The sequence below is a fragment of the Motacilla alba genome, chromosome 21, assembly GCF_015832195.1.
Source record: "Motacilla alba alba isolate MOTALB_02 chromosome 21, Motacilla_alba_V1.0_pri, whole genome shotgun sequence".
NCBI lineage: Eukaryota > Metazoa > Chordata > Aves > Passeriformes > Motacillidae > Motacilla > Motacilla alba.
Window position 1 is genome coordinate 2,694,773 of NC_052036.1, and position 18,221 is coordinate 2,712,993.

Here is an 18,221-nt window from a genome sequence, read left to right on the forward strand (position 1 = left end):
CCAGTTCAGCCAGCGAGCTGACACTTGCATCAGCCTTCAAATGCCCGCTTATCTTCTGGCTCTAAGCCCTGGGGAGAAATGAATCTGTCAGGATGCTTTGTTTCAAGCTGAGGTGGATATTGGAGGCCGTAGCAAAAGATAGAAACAGATTTCCTGTAAGAGCTCAGGAGCAATTACTTTACTTCCTGTACATTTACCCGGGCCCTACTGAATCCAGGACCAAATGAAATCGGGCAATCAGCTGTGAGATGCAGCCCCTGAGCTTGCTGTGGGCTCCAGCTCAGCACCCTGCACTCTGTGCTGCTTCCTGCTGGTAATCGTACCCTCTGGGATTGCAGCAGGTGGTTCCTGCTCCAAGGAAACCACAGTTATGGTCATCTTTCAAGCTTCCAGAAGGACCTGCCTTTGGTTTCTGAGATTTACAGATGCTGGGTTCTCTTGAGTGATAAGTTTTTGGTAAGTTAAGGAAGATTTAAAGAACAGCCTCATAAGGCTGTCTCTTGGATGTCACAGAAGCTGAGAGAAGCACTGGATGAAGACAGAGATGGAGTTATTCCTAGAGCCATCGCAGCTCCTTTTTCCCCCCATCTTTCATGAAACTGGTCTATATTTGAAGAAATAGGGAGTCTGTCACATATTTCAAAATGCACATGGCACAAAAGGAAGGTCTGGAACAGTTCTCAATTTATACAGATAGAATGCATTAAAATTCATCCCAAATACAGAAGTAAAATTTGTCAGTTAAAAATCACTTTGTGGTGATGCTTTCCAGTATCAGGTGTCTTTTCTGAATGTCTTTCAACCTCTCTTGTATTCCTGTGCCCATTTTGCCTTGGATTCTTGAATTCTTCGAGGGGTTTTCCTAGAAGGAGTAATCATATTGATGGATTGCTTTTGTCCCAACCTGCCTTAATCTGCCTCTCTGTGTTTATGCCCCATGGCCCTGAACAGATGGTCAAGCACTGAAAGACCTTTAAATGTAAAGGGTTTATGATCTTACTTCAGTTAAGTGTGTAGGGACATTTTCTTATACGAGTTGGTGGTTGGAGACAAGGTGACCTTAGAGCGCCATTTATAGTTCTTAAAATCTTCATTTTATGCTGACGTTTTTCTACAACTGACAAAATTTGTTTGTAACAGCTTTGCAAGGAAAAGACTTCAGCAGCTCAAATCACAAAGCCTGTTCTCACTTAATTAAAATAATTGCATCATTTTTTTCCAGATGAGCCCAAGAGAACTAAACATCATGGCAGGAGGCAGAGTAATTGTCATTAAATTAGTGCTGCTGTTGCTAATGGGTCCCCGTTCCACAAACACTCCTTCAAGTGAATGAAGTCATTTAAGGAATTTCACAACTGGTTCATTTTAATAATGGGACTTTCCAAACAGTTTTGGGGAGCCCTGGGAACGTTCATGGTTGCGGTTGCCTAAAGCAGCTGTCCCAGGGCTTGCCCACTGTGAATTCCAGCATGGAAAGGAGCACCAGGAAGATGTGATCTTACAGCCTCTCCCAGTGGAATCAGTGCCTTGCCAGTGGATGGATGGATGAAGACAGGTGGATTTCAGACAAGCTAAATAACTTGCTGAATATTCTCTGAGCCAGTGCACAAATGCTTCACTTGGAGGCCTGGTGGGTGAGGCACGGGGGCCATGGAATAACCTGAATTCCACTTGATCTGGGCAAGATGTGCAGTGTTAATCTCGAGGGGGGATTACTGTGCTTAGAGGTGCTGTCCAGATGGTCGGGCAGGCTCTGCCCGTGCCCATGGCAGAGGGTGGAGCTGGGCTAGAATTAGGGAAAAGGCAGCTTATGCACAGTTGGGATAAGGTTGTGGCCCCAGAGCAGGTGCTTTGGCCTTTCTGAGCCAAAACCATCTGAAAGTGATTGATTTAGTCAATTCTTAATAGAACTAATACAGAAGATGTAGTAAATTCTTGATAGAACTAATACAGAAGTTTTTAGTTCAAATACAAAAATAGAAAATGGAACTGTGAATGTCTTTTTTCCATCAGCATCTGCTCCCCAAATCCCTCTTCTTGGGGAGAGTCCACACTAAAAACAGTGGGCAGCTGTTGCATGCAGACACAGCTGTGAAAAGCAGAGTGCATTGGAAACACAAAGGCAGCTGACTCCAGCAGAGAGAAGAAAAGCTGCAGCTGAGCTGGCTGGTCTGGCTGCCCACTTCATGCTGCTTTAGCCCTCTTGGAAGCAGCATTTCTGGGGGAAAGGGAAGGAACATAAATCACATGTTTAAAAGTAGTGAATGAGCATCATTCACTGTTGGTTCATCAAGTCCAGTCATCTCCTGCTGCTTGAGTTTGTGCCCATGCATGTGGGGTTTTGAACCTTTACCGTAACTGAGAGCATTCCTGACTTGTATTTAGTGATGTGCACTTTAATGAGATGTTTTTGCTTTTGGTATTTCAGAAACATCTTTGCATTTAGTGCTTCAGAAGGTGGTAACAGGCTGGCTAACTCCTATGAAGATCTTGGGCTGGGGTAGCTAAGATGTAAATGGAGTTTCTGCAATTTTTACAGGGTTTTTTGGCTGGTGAAAGTGCAACAGGGAGGGTAAAAGTGAGAGAGAGGTGTGCCAGAAGGCACTGATTTCTTCTGTTTCCTCCTTGTATTTTATGACTGTCTTGTTGTTAATAATTTTCTTGTGATTCTACAGCCATTAGGAGCAAGATTTCCCTGGGTGGGAAGTGGGAAATGGGAGTAGCTGTACCAAAGTTCTTCTGTGTATCACTAAGAGCTGCCCATGAGCAGCTCAGTGGTTTGGAATCAGCCTCGTGTGCCGAGGTCAGTTTGTTAATCTGGTGAACTGGGTCTGTAGTGTGTCCCTGCAAAGGTAAAGGGAATGCATGGCTGGGAAGTCACAGGTCTAATCCTGGTGGATTTGCAGGTCAAATACACTGCCAGCTCTGTAACATTTCATCTCTTTGGCAGTCAGGATATTGAAATTTCTAGTTTTGGCTTTTCTACTTTGAGGTCTGCAGCTGTTTCCCTGTGTATTACATAACTGTTCACACTTTTTCCATCCCTCAGCAGACAAGTGAATCCCTCCATCCTGAAGGATTGCATTAATGATAAGCCCATTTGTCTCAGGAGGATCTCCATCCTGTTCCCTTTTCTCCATCTTCCAAACCATATGTGTGTTGTGCTCCTGTGTCTTCCTCAAGATGTTCTTTCTGTGGGATGGAGTCTGGCTCCTCTGGCACTCTCCAAGTGACTTTCTTCCTCTGCAAGACTTTGACATTCCAGCATTGTTCAAGCGTTCTGAGTTCCATTTTTAGCTAAGCCACAGGCCAGCCTGGAGACTCAGACAATGTTGGTTTTAAAATCTATTTCGTGGCATGAAGAGCCTTTGTTACACTCAGACAATAATAAGTTCCTGAAGTGCTGTGGAAAGAAGTCTTTAATCTCCGTGTTGGGTCAGGTGAGCAAGATTGCTCTGAGGATGTCAGGAGAGGCAAGAATAGAAACCCATTTCAGTAGGCTTAGATCCTAAGTCCTCAGCTCAGTGTGCTTAAGAGTTGGGAGAGGGATTGTGTCCAGTTTAACCCTTCGTTATTCCCTGTTGCTTTTCCATGCTGTTATCCAGTATCCAGCATAATTAATGGAGGAGCCTTCTGAAAGATTTTATTTTTCTCTGTTTCCATGAGGATTTTCTTAGGAGGCCTGAAGGGGTGTATGGATAGTCAACTGAAATAATTTAAATTAACTTTCTCTGTGTGCTCTTAGTATTAAAAATCTAACTTTAACTTGAATATTGTAATAGTTCTTTTCAAGTGCTATAAATCATTGGCATTTCTCTCTACTTAAATAAAGCCAAATCCATATTTGAAGCCCTGCATTTGCAGAATTCTAATTATGAACCATGAAACCAATATCTTGAGCAATGCTGCAATGGGAGTTGCATTTCCCTCTTCTCCTCCCTTCCCCTTGTCCCCAGGCTGATAACACATAAATGGTGAAGGCAGACTCTAGGATGTCCTGGCAGAATTTGTATTTGAATTTTGAAGGGAGTACCTTTATCATTCTGTGCCAGCCACTGATTTTGTTACATGTACAGCCTGGAAAACTGCAGGGAAACCTGATAAGTACTGCAAGAGGGGAGAAAAGGAGCTAAACATCTGCAGTATTTTGGTTTATGCAGAAGTTTGCCTTAACTCTGTCTCCTTGCAATTGAGAGCCTCAAAGTTTAGTTCTCTCTCCTTTCCTGTGAGGTACAGCAGTGACATCCTCACCACTTAAGGTGGTATTTCCAAAGATATTACACAAAGATGTTTATGGGTTTATTTGAGGAATTCAGAGAAGCAGGTGATAGAGAAGACAATGAAACTCACAGGTCCCAGCTCTCATCCTGGCCCAGGCTTCCCGTGAAGAAAGGATTTGAATCTTTAGGACAAAGTTTCCCTTGTTCTTCCCTTCAGGGCAGAGTTTTCTGTGGGATGCATACATCCTTCTGAGCATTTTGCAGGAGAAGTTGTTCTTTCCCCGATGACAGTTTGCAGTCATCTCACTAAATTGCTCTTGAAAGATGCCTTAGGAGGGTGGAAGGCTGTGGTTGAAATGTTTGAATAAATAGTGGCAAGATTGTACATAGCATCACTGCTTCCCGTGGTGCAGACCCAGTTTGGTTCTAGTTTGGAATTAATCTGTGGTTAAACTCTGAGTCAAGCCCAGTATAAGACTCTGGGCATCGGTGGTGAAATAAACAACTTGTAATTGAGAGTGAATCATCTCCAGAATTAACTACTGCAAAGCTTTTTTCAAACTGTGAAAGGAAGAGTAGGAAGCACTTAATGAATGTGTTTTTAAATGGGCAATTTGTGTTTAGCTCATCAGGGTAGAAGCATATGAGGCTCCTTGTACAGATCACAGATGGCAAGAGAGATTGTCTATTGTACTTAAAACTTAATGTAGCTTAAGTGGCTGTGATAACCTAAGCGACAGATTTCTGTGTTTGGAGTTCTATGGGTGCATTTCAAATGGAATGAGGTAGTGACTTAGTGCTTTTTAAAAATTCATCCTCACCTGCTTTTATCTGTCAGTCCCGGAGCCCCCTCAGTGCTCCTGGTTCTGTTACAGCAGCTCTGGGCACAGGAGCTGCCTGGTTGTGCCCTAAGCAAAAATCTTCTGTGGCTGTGTCAGCCTGAAAAGACATCCCTAAATAGAGTGTGAGATGGAAAGATACTGGGGAAGAAGGAGAAGGAAGAAGAGGAGGAGAAGTAGATGAAGAAGAGAAGCAGAAGAAGAATGCACTTATTTGAAACCTTTTTTTTTTTCAGCTGTACCATGTCACCTAAATCCCTTGACTGGATAGGGCAGGAGCACAGCTTTAGGATTAGTGCCTGTGATGGATTTAGGATTTGAAGCAAACATGTGTTGCTGTGTTTCCATCGTATCTAGTTTTTGCTGCCAAGAGAGAGAGAAATATTCTTTCTTTTATCAGAAATGCTCATTAAAATAGTGAGGAGAACCTTCAGAGAAGAGAAGAAGACTGGCACAATAATATTTTGAGGAGCTGTATGAGAAGAAAATGTGATTATTCTTTTTTTTTCCAGCCCTGGAAAGAGACTGAAGAGCTTATGCACCTGGGCAGATCCACAGTGAGAGGCAAGGCTGGCTCAGGAGGGCAGAGAGGGGAATGGATTGTGCTGTTAACTGTGCATTATTTACGCAGGGGATGTTGTTGGTTGGTTTTGAAGAGCAGGTAGAGCCCCTGAAAGAGTGGGACCTGCAAATCTGTTTGTAACCAAAGAAAGGAAAGGGTTTTCTCCTTGTGGGAATCGCTCTCAGGAGGAGGAAGTGGTGGAGGAGCCAACAACTATAAATTGCTGTAATGTCTTGATGATGCCAAGCAGTTGGGAAAGTACCAGAGGAAAAAGAAAATCAGCAGGAGGAAAAGAAAATCATCAGGAGGCCTTGCTGTCCAGAAATGGTTTCATCTACATGCCAAATTGCCTCATGCTCCATCATGTGTCTTCTTTAAAATCTTGAACTGAAGCCCACCCAGTCCTCCAAAGTACTCACAGGTACATCACAATAAAAAGGATTTTATTGGGATTTTATGCTCTAAATCTGGACTGTGAAAGAGGCTTAATTTAGCTGAGAAACTGCTCTGAAACAAGCTGAAAAATACCACTGAATTTTGGAAATCAATGGCTATTTTCTATTTTTGTGATAATATTTTTATTCTGCTACATGGAGAATGTGTACTACAAAATTTTGATACCTCCTAAGGCCATCAGTGCTTGTTTCCAGTCCAGCTCAGATATGGATATCTCAAAATCTCCCTTGCTTCAAAATAAGTTCTCAGTGGCCCGTCTGGCTGAAGACTTTTTCTGGGTTGGTGGCAGCATCGTCGCCTCTCCGAGATGGAAAATTGGCCACTTTGGTAAGATGCTGAACCCCTGCATTCCATGAAATGGTGACACCTTTAAATCTTTCGTGTTGAAATCTTAGTTAGTGGCACCTTTGTGTAGCAGCAGCGTGGGGAGCAGAAAAGAAGGAAGGAGGAGGCAGCCCTGGTCTGATGTTTTGTTGCTTGCTTGGTAGTGCAGTTCTTTTTGTCTTCAGCCAGCCCCCAGTTATAATTTCATGATTGATTTATGTTCTTCAGGACAAGCTAGAGCAAAGTTGTACATTTTGACACTTTTAAATATTCTGTTGCATAGACTCTGTCTCCTTCTCCTTACCCACAGCACGACAGTTTTGCTATCTGTCAGTACTGTACACCTCTTAACTCTTTAATTTTATTTGTAGTTTCGAGTTTTTAAAATGAGCATTTGGAAGTATCTCTGCTGTCTTCATCCACACCAGGTCACTGGAATGTTTAGAGGCTGTTTTCTGAACACAGATACACAAAACTCTCAAGCTCCACTGGCTCTGTGAGAAGGATCCCCTTTGGGTGCTCACAGCAGCCTTTCATTTAAATAGCTAATAAACCCAGCAAACCTAATTAGATATGGCCAGAGAAAACATCTGTTCTAGTAAAAGCACTTTATTAACAATCTTCTTGGGCCACTTCTTCATGGCCAGTGAGGAAATCTGCAGCCTGACCAGAACCACCCATTCCTTGGAGCACTCTTTTGTCCGATTTGTCCGTCAGCTTCATCGATCAAAGATTTTTTTAGCAAGAAATTTGGACACATAGATAACTCTGCAAGTACTGGGAATTTTTGTAGAGGAGAAACACCATCCTACTCTGCTTCTGCATTTCCCTGGACGCAGGTGGCTGATGGAGGGATGGAGAGCTGACAGCCTGACCTCAAATCAAGCCCCTAATTTCCACAGGATTAATTAAGAACTCCTCTTCTCCCATTAACACCTCATTTATTAGGGGTGGTGTGCTTTAAGGATGGGTTCAGTCTTCCATCATCTCTTGTACACAGTAAACACTGTCCCAACCATTGCCGGCAGAGTTATAGAGAAATGTTCTTTTCCAAAGACACTTCTAGATTTTTTTTGGCCAATGAGCAGAACAGTAGAAATCCTGGAATTCAGTGAAGCTTGAGCCACTGAGAGCCAACAAGGGGGAGAAAGCTGTGCTGGGAATAAGATGGTTGGTTTAAAAGGTGAGAAGGACCTGTTCATTAGGTGGAGGGATGCAGAATGAAACAAATGAAGATTGATGAGTTTGGATGTGACCTGGTTTTTAACTGGATCCAGTGTAGTGATGTGAGTGAGCCTGGTGTGCCTGGGCCAGGAGCACCACAGCCAGTTCTTAGGCAGGACTGGCAAAATATCTCCTGGACTGTTCAGCTGGACAGAATTCCCAACACACTCTGCTGGATGTATCATGTACTTGGATACATTACATATTTTACATATCAATGTATTGATATATTGATTTTTAAAAAGATTCTATGCCTCCTGTCTAGAAAGAAAGTGATATTCCTGGCAGGAATAGTTGCAGCCAGTCAGCTCTTTGGTTTGTGTATTGATGAGCCACTTATAGCTGTGAAACCATTTCCAGTGAGACTAAAAAAAAGGGGGCAGTCATTATGTCTTCAATGGATTGGCAGTGCTGAATGTGTGACAAGTGTGGGAGTCCTCTGTTTGTGTGTGGGAAAGCTGTTTTGGTTTGGTGATATTTTAAGGGGATATTTTCTTGCCCTTCTGGTGCACGTGTACTGGGGGGTTTCTCTGGGCTCACAAACATCTCCTGGAGGCCCTGGAGAGAAAGAAGCTGCTGGAATCTGTTCTCCTCTCCTGATGTTGTTCAGGAGGGTGGTCGGTGTGAGGCAATTAGGATTCATCCCTCCAGGATCTGTTCTTGGGGCAGAACTCAGCAGAGGGGTTTGATGCTCCCTGCTCACTGTCCCTGAGCCTGCCTGGGGCAAAGGTGTGTGACACAACCTGGGGCAAAGGTGTGTGACACAACCTGGGGCTGCCTTGAGCCCAGGGATGGGAATCTTTTGACAAAGCTGGTCCATGTACAAAAATACTCAATGACTCAATCTCCTGACTTCTTTTCATCCCCACATGCTAAAATACTCCCACTCCTTCACATATTTATATCAAACTCAGAGACTCCTAAAAGACAATAATGCTACTGAACCATAAATAATTAATTTGCAGACACTAGAACATCTTGCTAACAATAGGAATGATATTAGTCTCCTTTTCCCCCCTTGTTTCAGGACAAATGGTAGGGTTTATGCTTTGTGTAGTTTTGCTATTTATTGTTACTTTAACACTTTGTGTAGTAAATATAAATGTTAGTAAGAAGCATGAGAAATCACTGTGAGTCTTTTTGCTGCATCAGGCCGGTGTGGAACTGGGTGTTCCACGTTTCTATTCCCTGCTCTGCTCTGCTCTGACAGTGCTCTGTGCTGCGGTGTACAGAGATCCATCTTCTCTCCACAATTTTTTTTTTTTGTTCAGATGCAAATTGAGGCAACTCATTAGATCAGAAGAGAGCTGAACATAAGCTGAATTCTGAAAAAAAAAGGAACTAATGAAGTGAAAAACAGAAAAGCTGTAATTCAGCCTTAATTGAAGATAGTTAAGAGCCATTTCTTGAAAAACCTGATTCATTGCAAGACTGGGGGATTTTTATCTGAAGGGTAGGAATGAATCCTTAAAGAAGGAATGTGAACAATGGCAAGGAGAAGCAGTTCTACTTCTCAGCAGTGTGCTCTTTTCACTTACATGCTGTGAAAGACTTCAGGGAAAAAAACATATCATTTTCTCTTTGATATAAGTACCACTAGGATTTCTTTTTTTTTTTTTCTTTCTTGCAGTCTCTGTAATGCTCTAAACTTTAGTCCCACAAGGGAGGGGGGGGTGTGACAGTGCCACACACAGGGACAGGTGTGGAGGTGTCCCTGCTCCATGTCCTGGCCCCTGCTTGGTGCCCCCAGCAAACACCTCTGCATTCCCTTTGGGGTTTTCCTTCCCACTGCACTGCCAGGATCAACAAAGCTGCTCTCACACAGGAAAGGAGGGATTTCTTGTGCCCTCCTTTCCCTGTGCCACCAGCCCCAAAGAGAAGGCAACACTGAAATATTGGGGATGGCCATGGATCACCCAAGCTCAGTCCAGATGAGCTGGAACTGCAGCAGGCAGCTGTGAGGTGCTCAGGGTGGCTTTGGGGGAGAAATCCTGCAACAAAATAAACAGCAGCACGGAAAAAGCAATCCAAGGATGCTTATTAAAATTTTAACAGCAGGGAACATGTTCCTACTTCATGCAAAAGCAAAGTAGATGTGTGTTGCAGAAAGTGTGGTTTCATTTTGGTACTTCTTATGTTCTGCTTTGTAACAGGTGTGATCTTTGATACTTTTCCCATTTCTACTCTTCTGATTCCTTCCAATAAGATTATTTACTGCTATAATTCCCCAAGAGGAACTTGGAACTTTAATGGGATTTTGAAGTGTGTGTGATTAGTGTTCAGAGAAGTTCCTTTATTAGCTATTTTGACTGATTTTTTTTTTCCCAAAAACCCTGTGAGCCTTGTGAAATGAAAATAAGTTCAAGCTTCCCATAATTATTATTTCAGTAAATCTGATAAATATTTATCTTCTTCTGAATCAGAATGAAAGCAGATATTGAAAAGATTGAGTGTCTGGGAGAGAGCTGGGCTGAGTTTGGATCTGATGTTGCAGTGGATGTTTCTGGCACAGCTCTTGCCTTTATGGTGATACCTGCTGAATATTGATTTTCTCTAAAGGCCTCTGTGACTGAACACAAGGGTCCAGCTTTAAGAAGTAAAATGTTACACAAGGGATTATCTTGCTCTCAATTTCACACCTTCTCTCCATGAATATTTTATTAACATGGACAATGAACTCAACAGAATTGTGCCTTCAAATTAAAATTTTCTTGTACCATAGAGGTCTGCTTTCAAATGAATCTATTTTGCTGAACCTTTTCCAGAGTGAATTAATTGACTTTATCTGAACATGAGCTCTAAAGCACAGGGACATCAAAGCTTTTCCCCATTTCTTTTTACTTACCTTGCTTTTGCTGTCGCCTGAGAGGTGGACTTGAACACCCCAAGGAGTTGTGTTGGTGTTGATGCATTTTGGAACACATGGAATCAGTGTTTTCATCTGGACACTGTTTCATCTTTAATCTTGATGGCAGAAGATTGATAAAAGAAAGCTGACCTCAGAATCTCCTTGCATTTATTTCTGAATTAGAATGTGCATTGCATGTATTATTTTTCATTCTTCAATCCAGAATCTCAGCAGTAATTTTCACTTCTCATCTCCAGGGCTGAAAAAAAAAAAAAAAGAATGTTGAACACAGTAATAGTTTTAATTTTACTTAAACAGATCAGGCAGAAAGTCAGAGGAAAATCAGGTCACAGGCTCTGCTCTGTCATCAGGGGAAATAAATGGGAGACTTGGCAGAAAATGTGAGTCTGCATTTATTCCTGGGACAGAGCCAGCCACTCACAGTTGGATTGAAGTTGTTGAGCTTAGTCCTTCCAGCAGCTGGATTTCAGAAGGTCCCAACCTGGCTCCCAGGGGCTTCCAGTGCCAGAGCCCTGGTTTGGCAGCAGCTCCCCAGGAAGGGGCAGGATCCCTGCAGAGGCAGAGCGGACTCTTGGAGGGAGCTTCTCCCAAAACTCGTGGCTTTTAAGGCTGCTCTGTCTGGGATTCTGCCAAACCCACAGGAATGGAACAGGTCCTGAGGCCCAGAGGCAAAGTATAACCCAGGTGAGAGGCTTCCTGCTAGGAAAATGTGGTTTTGGGGGATTTGGGAGATGAAAAGTTTGTGAGGTTCTTGCTAAGCAAATCTATAGGATCAGTGATTTAATCCATAGAAGCAATGGGACCTTGCTGGCCAAGGATTCCAGCTTCCAGGGGAAATTTCACCCTGTGTCCAGCACAAGGTTTCCATGTTGTAGGAGCTCAGATTTGAGATGGTCTTGAGAAAGGCACATACCTTGTGCTGGTTCCAACATATGATAATTTCTTATAAATTCCTATGGGAATGAAAACTTTCACATTTACAGGTAAGTCCACAGCCACCAAGAATCTTTCTGACTTTTTGATCTTAACACCTGACCTCTTATACCAGACACTACAGGAACCCTTGTCCTCTGACTTGAACTGTTCATTTGGCAGCTGCTTGACGTGTTTTCATCCCGTAAAGGCAATCCCAAAGGAAGCAAGCTCTGGCTCACTGCTCTCTCTTCATTGCTCTCCTCAGTGGAAAGATGTATGAGCTCCATGCAGGCGGGCACACAGATGATCAAACTCCGAGGTGGCTCCAAGGGGCTGGTGCGCTTCTACTACTTGGATGACCACAGGTCCTGCATTCGCTGGAGACCCTCTCGGAAGAATGAGAAAGCCAAAAGTGAGTGTCAGCCACAGAACCTCCTGCTCTGACCCCTCCTGGGGTCTTGTCCTCTTGTGAACAAAGGAGAATGAAGGGTCTGGCTCAATGAGAGGTGCTGTGTCGCAGCGTGGGGTTTAGATGGTGGATGGTGTTACCTATTTCCCAATAAGCATCTCCTGTGGAGAAGCTGCTTGGATAAGCATTTGGGGAAAGCAGTCAAGTCCACACACCACACTCACCACAGCTAGCTCAGCAAGGAGAGGCAGAAGGGCCTTTTGTATGATAAATTCCAGCAAAGGCTTACTCCAGCACACTAAAAGGAAATCAGAGACAAAAGACACAAACATGTGCTGTGCACAGACTTAAGTATGGGGTCAGTGGCCAGTGACCTGAGGGTACAGGGGTTGTGCAAAGGGCAGCAACCTGTCGGGGCAATGAGGGATGAATAATTGGGTGGGCAGGGTCAACTGGCCAATGGGGGAAGCAATCTACATTAGATTGGCAATTGTGCTGCAGAGCACCATGGGGAAAGTCCTCTCTTTCAGCCTAGGTGGGGAAAACTCTACCTTCTTCCAAGGCAAGGCCTTGGGGATTTGCCTGAAGGGTTCAAAGGATTCCACTGTGTTGTACTTGGCTTTAAAGGGCAGTAAATGATTTTATGGTGGGTAATTTATGAAGCTGCTGTGGTTGGCCGTGCAGGTTGTAGGGGTGTAGGGTGTTGTAAATGAGTCGGAGGCACCCCCTGTGTGAACGGGGGCCTTGCAGGGTGAGGTTTGGGCTCTCCCTCTCTGGGATGTCTCTGGGCACGCTCACAGCCATGACTGAGCTGCACCTGTGTTCCTGCAGTTTCCATCGACTCCATCCAGGAGGTGTGTGAGGGGAAGCAGTCGGAGATCTTCCAGCGCTACGCCGACGGCAGCTTCGACCCCAACTGCTGCTTCAGCATCTACTACGGGGACCACATGGAGTCCCTGGACCTGGTGTCCTCCAGTGCTGAGGAAGCACGCACCTGGATCACAGGGCTGAAGTACCTGATGGCTGGCATCAGTGACGAGGACAGCCTCTCCAAACGCCAAAGGACCAGAGACCAATATCCTTCCTGTGCTGCCTGGGAGCTTTCCCAGCAGTGAGAGCTGTAGAAAAGCTCAGGGTTCCTTACAGAATTTGCTTTGCTACATGTAAGCACTAAGCTCAGAGCTTCAGAGCAGTCCCCACTGTATTCCTGGTTTCCAGAGACATAATTCCTGAAGAGGATTGTTCTGGAGATGGAGATGACTGACTGCAGTGGACTGAAAAAGACACAGGTACATTCTTCTCTCACTCCCAGTGTAAAACCATCCATTTAATTTGGTGATTTAACACTGACATTCACTCAGAAGTTTTTCTTCTGTGTTGTCAAATAGGCATAGAGCACATGTGGCATGTTGAGCACAGCAAGCCTAGAATCTGCTACTGAACTAACATAAGGAGAGTTAGATATTAGCTTGACCTTTCATTCCCAGTCTCATTTGCAGTGTTTCCTAATGTGAAAAAAATCATATATCCATGATGTTCAGTAAAATCCTTCAATATTCCGTGCTGTTCCTTAACTCCTGTTCAATGTGGTTGAAGCAGACATTTGACGAGGCAGATAAAAATGGGGATGGCAGTCTGAGTATTAGTGAAGTGCTCCAGCTCATGCACAAACTGAATGTGAACCTACCCCGACAGAAAGTCAAGCAAATGTTTAAGGTAAGAATTTATTTTTTTTCCTGAAAAAGCAAGGATTTAACACGAAATCCAGTAGAAGAGATTGCAAATACTTCAGCAGCTGGTTTGTTTCCACTCTACTGAGGGATACTACACAGTCCATTTGGTAAATTGGAAAGAGCTCCAGAAACACGTCACACATAAATTGTTATGCACAGAAAAAGGCAACACACCAGGTACCTTCTGGTGTTACATAACAGGAAAACACACAGTTCCAAGATTGCTCTTTTGCTACACCTTTTTGATCAGAAACCCAATCATGTTTCCTTCTCAAATTATGTTCTCTCTAACAAATATTATCAAATAAAGTATCCAATATCCTGATAGCTGGTACTAGTAAAATACCCAGCATGCAAACTTCTGTATCTGTCAGATTTTTGCAGTGCTGAGAGCTGTTTGTTTGACATTGGGTTCTGCTGACCTTGGCCCAATTTAGTGAGCAACAATAGAGATGTGTAGCTTTTGTTATCACAAAGTCCCTGCAGGGACCAGCAAGCCTTTATGTGAAATCCCCGATGATTTTTTTCTTTACTTGCAAAATTAGTATTCTTCCAGATCTTATTAGTTTATGGCCATGGATTTAACAGATATCCTCTCAAATCCTGGATATAAAACTAATTTCAAGATGACTTGAGCTCCAATGATCTTCTGAAGATGGGAGTGGGTAATTCTGCCAGACACACACATGTTGTTGGAGGGGAATTTGCCTTCACTTAATTGCCATAGACAGAAGAAATCCTTCAGCAGGGTTCCCTGTGGAACAATTAAAACCTTCAAAGTTGTTTTTGGCATGGATGTATCCATGGGAGAGGTTCAAAGCTGTGCAGGGGATTCCTGTGACAAGGCTGATAAATCAGTCAGTTCTAGCAGCCACGTCACACAACTTCAAACTGCATTTGATTCCAGTGCTTCACTCTCATGCAGGGGTTTGTTTATTTAAAATTGGTGCGGGCAGTTGGGTTCCTGACTGTCTGGCTGCTGTGTGCTGCAGGAGGCTGACACAGATGACAACCAGGGCACGCTGGACTTTGAGGAGTTCTGTGCCTTCTACAAGATGATGTCGACGCGGCGCGATCTGTACCTGCTGATGCTCACCTACAGCAACCACAAGGACTACCTGGACACAGACGACCTGAAACGCTTCTTGGAGACTGAACAGAAGGTAGGCCCAAGCCAGAAGCAGAATTCCAGCTGCATGCCTTCCTGCTTGCCCCTGGGAATGAATTCCCTTTTAAAAGGGGTGGGGACTTTGATGCTGTGCATGTGAAAAAGAGACAGATGTCTCTTGATTTTCATCTTGGACTATTTATTGAATTTCCCTGCTCTCACTACCATTTTCTTTCCTGCAGTCTCTTTTAGTGTGCCTCTAAATATAATCTCTAGAATTGCTTTCTTTTTTCACGTGTTCCCCTTGAAAAATCCCATCAGTACCTGTCTGTTCCCAGTATTCAGTACCTTGGAGCAAAGCTGGTGTTCTTGGCTCTGCTTGTGATCTAGTGCACAGCCCATGGTGAAACTCTGAATTACTTTGTCACACTATCTCAGTGTGTAAACTGGGAGATTATCTTTCAAAGAGCAGTTGAGAGGATGATTAATGTATAGGAGAGTTTTTGAAACACCTTGTCGTACCTAAGGAATTTTCTCTGAGTGATTTAAGTCCAGTGCTGCAGGAACAAGTCCTTTGACTTATCTTTGCCCTTTTCCTCTCATGGTCTCCTCTGAAGCTTCATGCCTTAAGTCAGAAATGTCCATGATTTTCAGTCATTGTCCATGAAAGGAATGAATAAAAAATCCACCTCTCTAGCAGTTATCTTCTTAGATAAGTGGGGTGTGTTTCCATTTCATTGGTCAATTGATCCTCCAGATGGTGAGGGGAAAATGAACACTCACCACAGGACAGAAATCAACTCAGCTAATTACTGACATGGCCAAATCCTGCCTGGGGGGCTTCTCTCCCTTGCCACCCTTTCTCATACAACATGGACAGGGAAAACACCTTTACTCCATTCCAGGAAAACCTGGCGTTCCAGAGCTTCATCTTTTGAACCCAATATCATCAATGTTCAAATCCAGAGTTAGAAGGTTTTGTCTTCTTCTTTTACTTTTATTTCTTAGGTTTTAAATTACCCCCAGAAAAGGCATTGATCTTGTAGCAGATGTGCTGGTGGTTTCATTTTCCCCCAGGCAAAGATTCTGTGTTGCCAAATTGATGGTCACTTTATTGCACTCTGATGACAAGGGCTGTTTTCACGTACAACATCTAATAGAAAGGATTTGCTGGACAATTCAGGACAGGAATGTTAAATAATATCAGGACAATAGAGAATACATCAACAGTTAATAGCAGGAGTATTAATTGTGTTAAAAGTAAGTTATTAAAACGTTATGTAAAAAAAGTTACAGCTCAACATTAATATCCCTGGTTTCATGAATGACAACATTTACAGACATATATTTCCCTTTGTACTCTTTTCTTTTTCAGTTGAGAATGCAAAACAACCTTGAAGTTAGCAGATTTTCTGAGAACATTATGTCCTGTTTCTCTGTTTCCCTGCTACTAACAGATTTTTCTGTCTGCTGCATAAAGATGAGCCATTTTCTTGTTTTATTTTAAAGTAAAAAACCCTTTGATAATGCAAACTAATCTTCTAATCCTACAAGAGAAGAAATCCCATTGGTTTGTGGCAAAGCTCGTTCTGTTTGGACACTGTGATGCCTAACAACAGATCTGACCTACAAAGCAGAACTCTGTCATCAGGCAGCTGCCAATAGCACAGAAACTTTTCACAGAGAGCTCCCCTTCTGATCTGACCTGACACTGATTGACAGGAGTGAGAATCCCTCTGGGGAACTGGAAATCCTGAGTCCCACCATGGATAATCTGCCCAGTTGTTGGACTGGAGATGGAGAGAGCTCAGAGAAGCTGTGATTAATAGTTAACACTGCATTTCTGCTGCTTTTACAGATGACAAATGTGACTAAAGAACATTGCCTGGAAATCATCAGCAAGTTTGAGCCATGCCCAGAGAACAAGAAGGAGGGAGCCCTGGGAATTGATGGTAAGCTGGCTGGTGCAGCTTTTGTGGGGAAAAGGGAACTGGCTCAATGCTCAGGAGAATATTGCTGCTGCTTGCAGAATATAGAGATGTAGAATTTTGTCATGTTGTATAAAGCATGTTTCCAGTCTTTTTGCCTTTTTTAAAAATATCTACCATTTACTGAGGAACCTAAAAAAAATCAGCTCTCTTTGGAGGAGTTTTGAAAGGTACATATCAGGATGGAGCAGCAGTCATTGAAAGTCAGCTGGAACTGGAGGTGTCTCTATTTGTGCTTTTGGAAAACATAGTTGAATTTAGTTGCATCATTCCTGCAGGTATTTTTGGAAATCATTTAAGTCTTAATATAAGAGGAGTGATGTGATCCAGAGTTAATGTCTGAGTGGGAAGATAGATGAAATTGGTCCTGCCTTCCTGACCTTTGCTGCTGAAGCCTTCACTCTAAATACATCAATGCTGTACCACCAGGCTGGTAGCTGTTATTTTGGGGGCTGACTGTAAGTCCTTTCCCCTAAATAGTAAATCTTCAGCCAGATCTTACTGACCCCAAGAAGGGAGTACATTCCTGAGGAATTAGGTTCTTGGATGTTTAGAAAATGCAAAAGTTCTTGGATGTTTAGAAAATCAGTCTTGTCCATTTCTGTGGGTGTGTTGTCATCCTGAAAAGTGGCAGAACAGAAGTTGTTTGGTTTCCTGCAGGAAGAAGTGGGTAGTTTCTGGTACAGTGTGTAAGGTGGTTGCTTAGGATGGGTCAAGGTCTGTTCTACTTCCAGACTAAATTTTCAATTTATTTTAAAGCTTATGCTAATGCCAGTGAGGGAGCAGATGACATTCTTTTCATTTTCTGGTCTTTACAGACAGTTGCAGTCACATAAATAATGAATAAGCAAGTTCATTATCTTGCTTTCCTCATACCTAAAAAAGTAAAGAGTAGGCTTTTCAAACTATTGTAAGTTTCCATAGAGAAAAACAACAACAACAACAACAACAACATATCTATACAATTCTATCAATCTCTACAATTGCTTTGCCTCAGAATGGATGCTAAAACATTCGAGAATTTATGGGTTAGAATAAGAGAGAGTCCAGCATGGTGACATTCTGCTGATGTCTGCTCCTGATCAGGGGGAAGGAGAAGGTGAGGTCCTTTGGAGACAACTGGAAAAAGCTTTGTGACCTTAACCCCTCCAGTAACTTGCTGCAAGTGCAGCAGAACAGAACAGACCTAATCTAGAGGTTAATAAATGCAGGACATTTCTGGTAACATCCAGAGGTGACTGAGGAGCTGACAGGGGCTCACTGCTGGGCTGGTGCTGACAAAGGAGGAAGAGCTGCTTAAAAATCCTAAACCTGTGTCTGCATGTACATCATGTATGAACATGGGTGTGCACACACACATAGAGGAGTTATTTCTCTCTTGTCTGTGTGGAGTTGAGACTTTAGATGCCTCCTGTCTCCCAGAAAACAAGTCCAGTGCTGCCCTGGGGACAGAAATGCAGCAGCCGTGGAAGCTGAAGCTGCCTGTTCATTCCTCACATTGGTACAGCCCAGGCAGGAGCATCCTGCCCACACTTGGCTGCACCTCAATAGTAGTGAAAAAACTGAACAGTGTT

General features: G+C 43.3%; 1 protein-coding gene across 10 annotated transcripts in view; it reads left to right on the forward strand.

Annotated features, from left to right (window-relative positions):
* PLCH2 (phospholipase C eta 2) overlaps nt 1-18,221 on the forward strand; it is a 76,317-nt gene that overhangs the window by 33,651 nt on the left and 24,445 nt on the right. For 3 of the 10 annotated variants that reach the window (XM_038159467.1, XM_038159471.1, XM_038159470.1), the window contains 5 exons: nt 11,675-11,821; nt 12,650-12,893; nt 13,405-13,534; nt 14,544-14,714; nt 16,518-16,611. In XM_038159467.1, the coding sequence (XP_038015395.1) occupies nt 11,675-11,821; nt 12,650-12,893; nt 13,405-13,534; nt 14,544-14,714; nt 16,518-16,611 (786 nt within the window). Of the gene's footprint in view, nt 1-3,621; nt 6,405-9,236; nt 11,179-11,674; nt 11,822-12,649; nt 12,894-13,403; nt 13,535-14,543; nt 14,715-16,517; nt 16,612-18,221 lie in introns of those variants that run through there. The other 7 variants (XM_038159475.1, XM_038159474.1, XM_038159468.1 and 4 more) reach the window with 7 other exon arrangements.